Here is a 4,382-nt window from a genome sequence, read left to right as displayed (position 1 = left end):
AAAAAAAAAAAAAAAAAACTTGTTTTATTGAGGAAAAAAGCTTTATCGGATTAGCAGCTCAGTTTGTGTAGATCTTTTTTCACAGTTGTTTGCAATAGTTTCAAAATTCTGCTACTAATAATAATGTGATGCTAATGTGCTAAAAGATTAAGTATTTCTATAAAGTATTAATATAAAGTATAACTTCACAAGATGCTCAACATTCATCAATTTAATTTTTTTTGGTATTTTTCATGCAGGAGTTATCATTAAATCACTACTTTATTCTTCTAATATTCTCATTAACAAAAAAATATATATCTTAACCTGGATATAATATTCATAGAGCTGCCCTGAAACCAAAAATACAAATTATCAATAAAATTGATTTATTGCCCCGCCCTACTGATCTGGTTTATCGTACCTTAGCTACAGCAGTCTGGCAGATCTTCCAGATTATTAGCCTCTCTCCACAAACCATCCAGGCCCAGCCACTCTCGTTCACCTTTACTGAGATCGGGTCGTCAGCTAGAAGAACCAGAAACAATTTAGAAAACAATAGTGGTGTAGATCAAGCATGGAGAAAAATAAAACTTTAATATTTCCCCTGTTTATTAGCACACCAAACTGAAAATGTGTATTTATTTCAGCATGTAAATGCATCAATGTTTTGTACATTTATTTGGTGAACTAATACAAAACTTAAAAACATTTTTGAGAGAGAAATTAAGAATAGTTCAAAGTAGAAATCGCAAAGTGACACATTAAAGTAATTAGCAAGAAATCTTAAATATCTCTAATTAACATTTAGAAATGTTAAAGCATAAATATCTGACATGTTCTGGCATTATTGTGACATTTAACAAATACAAATAATTTTAGTAATTCTAGCTGACATTAAAAAAAAAGTTTGGTCTGATTTCACTACAGACGGTGAGAAAAAAACAAGGTGTATGTAAACTTCTGGCTTTAACTATAGATAGAGCATTCCTGTTTCTTTCCCTCTAATCAGAGATGAGGCTTTTCTTACCTTCAGCCATGGTGAGTGCCTCCATCACTTTGACAGGCAGCGATGAACCAAATGTCTGAACGTCATAGTATACTGTCTCAGTGATGGTGTGGTTCTGCACTCGAGTGGGTGTCGACCTGACGAGGAGAGGTTACACACATCAGGACTGGATTTTTAGCATAATCAGCAAAATAATAACATAAAGTGTTAGTTTCTGATAAAATGTGAATTTTAACGATTTGCAGAGGACATAAGGAAAAGTGTTGACTGAGCTGGACCGCCATTTTTAACTAAAATGCAGCGCCAAAGTTTGAGATCTCTTGCATATTCCTTTGCTCTTGTGGAAAAACTTAATTTCCAAGCACTGTTTGATGAAATCACTCTATCAGGTTTATTTGTATACTGTGCACAATGCAGAGAGCTTGTAAGACAATCAATAATGAAGAAGTTCCGAATGAAAAGATCTATAGGCAGAGTCAACACATTGGTTTTATACCAAGGATAAGGGATCCATGCAGCTACAGAAAAAAAAAAACTCCCGACTTTGTGTGTGCATCCCAAACAGGTTCTTTTGGTGAGAGTTCACAAATATTTAATTTAACACGATCAGCAGATGTTAACACATTTCAATGTAGCTGCACAAATTTAACCAATTTCATAAGCAAGATCCACCAGATCATTTTTTAGAGATTTATTATTAGTAGCCCTGTAGCAATAAGCCACAGGGCTACTAATAATGAATAATAAATTTCCCAGGTCCCCTTTGAAAATGAGATCTGGATCTCAATGGGTTTTACCTGGTTAAATAAAGGAAATTAAAAAAAAGAAGCAATAACTCAATTTATAATATGATAAATCAAAACTAACTCAATAATTTCCATTTGCATGATTTGCTGTTGTTCACTTTTCTCTCATTCTACCAAAATCTGGGTGACAAAAGTCTTCAGTCTGGTGTTTTGGTCTCAATTGGCTCATTTTTTAAAGGACAATTTAAATTGCCTACCAGTTCCAGAGATAAATGTTCATTTGAATTTAAAGTTTATTGACATTTGGGAATGTGTTCTTGCATTATTACATCATTACTATTATATTACTTGAAAATGGTCTCAAAACAACAATTTTATCATTTATCGCAATAACGTCTGGAACAATTTATCGTCCAGAAAAAAAATTGTTATCGTGAACGGCGTACTTGTTAGTCCTCTGCATTAGTATTCTAAAATGGCTGCAAAAGCCAATGATTTTATACGGTAAACTTTAATATGCATAAATGCCAAAATTCCAGCAAAAAACAAAAAAGGCTTTTATAGTGTTTTAAAAGCAGGCAACTCTATATGATTGCATGTGCTTTTTGTTTACTCAATTTCCGTTGGGAACAAAGACATATAAGTGTGTTTTTTTCACTTTAAAGAGGAAATATAAAACTACAACAAAGCCTGTGTTCAGTGTGCGTCCACTCACCTCGCCGTCATAGGCGTCCTGCGCGGGGAAAACATAAGCCCACCACCCGACCCAGAGACGCTCTTTCTCCCGGTAGCTCTGCTCTGCTGCCTGCGGCCAGAGCCCGGGGCGGTGCGGGGGCTAAACATGCCTGCGCCTGGACTCCGAACTGTTCAATAGTTTATAAAGAGCTCCGATTATCAACACACAAAACAGCACACCGAATAAATCCACACCAAACGGTGGAAATGATCAATTTAACTGCTACTCAACACAGCACTCTCCAAACAACGCGCGGTTAAGTCGCGATGATTGAACGTCATCACTCAACAACCACGTGACCAGAAAAGAACTCCTTATATTATGTCTATGCAAATCATCACAGAGAGCCCTCTAGTGGCCGTGGAAGGAGTTGATTTCTCGCAACAGAGAATGTAGTCATCTAAACAAACTAGAATACCATTAAAAATGTTGTTGCAATACGTGTTTTTTTAAATAAATAAATTCGTGCTCTTTGCGTCATTACACGTTTCAAATATAATCGAAAAATTAACTTAATTGAGTAATTCAATTTAAAAGTACAGCTGGAAGTCAGACACAGTGTCTCAAGTGTTTATTTCTGTTTAAAAGTTTGTTTAAAAGTTAATTTATAATAATTCATTCAATACGAATTTTCAGCGACTGAAAAGTGCTGAAAAGTAGAATATATGTCGCGTTTATAAACTTTTTGGAGATAATGCGCTGTTTAACAGTCCAGACTGTAGGTGGCAGTAATGCGCTATTACGCGAGTTCGCTAACTGTCACCTAGTTTAAAAGAAGATAATCCATGATGGCGCGGCAATGAACGGTAGAAATATTCGTTCAGTTAGAGTCTGGATTAAACTAGACCGCCTTACATATGTGATCTGACGGCTGAGGATAATACGACAAAATGCAGTGAGTAAATGTTTTGCTGCCTGCAATGGCTCAGAATGAAACATATTCCCATGAAAAGCCTTTTCCGTTAGCCCCGCTGCTAACGGAGCTAAATTAGCCGATTAGCTCCATCAAACGATCTGACAGCGTCGCGTCTCAGAAGTATCAAGACTTTTTGATTTTTCAAAGTAAAATAAAAGGCAAAATAACGGTTTTGCACATCACAAACAGGGTATTTTGCCATTAGTGTAGAATATTTTAGTCCCGGTTTGAATAGTTTAGATATTCTAGTTTCTAAATTGGAGGAGTTTTTAGGAAAACTAAAAATGTGACTTAAATTTAATCAGGTTTGTATTTTTAAGTGAAAGCAGTTTTTTAGTATAAGACATGCGTTATCATACAAAACACACATTTATCTTGTCAAATTCTTCCAATAAAAATGCAAAAACAACACAAAATTAAAGTTTTATTATAAGGTGTTCATAAATGGGACTTTCCTACCAAACTGAAGTACGTTTAAAAGATCATCAAAAGCTAAACATTCAGGAACAAATTAGATCAGTGTGCAAAGAGTTACAAAGTCATTTCTCAGAGACTTTATCCACAAATGGGGAAAACACTAAACAGTCTGAAGCCAAAAAATCCCACAACATGCAATTAACTTTAGCCCTCACTTGCTTCAGTTAAGGTCAGAGGTCATGCCACCACCATAAGAAAGGTGAAACGTATCACAGTCTCGGATGTCTTGTGTACAGTAAACTTTCCTCATCCTGCCAGTCTCCTTCACTGCTTTATTTTTTTCAAAGATTTTTGTGCTACATGTTTGTTTTTATTACAAAGTCCTTCAGTAATAAATGTAAATCTCCTGTTTCCAACGATGCACAGAGCCCAGCAGACATTTACGCTTTCCAACCATGAAACACAGTTTTATATGATCTCTTTGGGCCATTTTAAAATGTTTTTATTTCATGAGATACAGTGCTTTTTCAAATCTTGTCCTCAATCTTATCGATTATTCAAATCTTTTGTTTTTTGAAA

The 4,382-nt window shown here is 35.2% G+C and overlaps 2 protein-coding genes across 2 annotated transcripts in view; one reads left to right on the top strand and one right to left on the bottom strand.

Annotated features, from left to right (window-relative positions):
• The window catches only part of nup133 (nucleoporin 133), a 21,072-nt gene extending 18,311 nt beyond the window's left edge, over positions 1–2,761 (bottom strand). The window contains exons 1-3 of the mRNA XM_015023411.1: positions 2,450–2,761; positions 1,010–1,125; positions 404–507 (exon numbers count right to left, since the gene is read on the bottom strand). Of these exons, the coding sequence (XP_014878897.1) occupies positions 404–507; positions 1,010–1,125; positions 2,450–2,577 (348 nt within the window). The 5' untranslated portion in view covers positions 2,578–2,761. The remainder of the gene's footprint in view (positions 1–403; positions 508–1,009; positions 1,126–2,449) is intronic.
• A 451-nt stretch (positions 2,762–3,212) lies between these two features.
• taf5l (TAF5-like RNA polymerase II, p300/CBP-associated factor (PCAF)-associated factor) overlaps positions 3,213–4,382 on the top strand; it is an 8,805-nt gene continuing 7,635 nt past the window's right edge. The window contains exon 1 of the mRNA XM_015023408.1: positions 3,213–3,365. The gene's annotated coding sequence lies outside the window, so the exon portion shown is untranslated. The remainder of the gene's footprint in view (positions 3,366–4,382) is intronic.

The sequence above is a fragment of the Poecilia latipinna genome, unplaced genomic scaffold, assembly GCF_001443285.1.
Source record: "Poecilia latipinna isolate Pla-1442-1.1 unplaced genomic scaffold, P_latipinna-1.0 Scaffold3302, whole genome shotgun sequence".
NCBI classification, from domain to species: Eukaryota; Metazoa; Chordata; class Actinopteri; order Cyprinodontiformes; family Poeciliidae; genus Poecilia; species Poecilia latipinna.
This window is presented reverse-complemented; position numbering and strand designations above follow the sequence as displayed.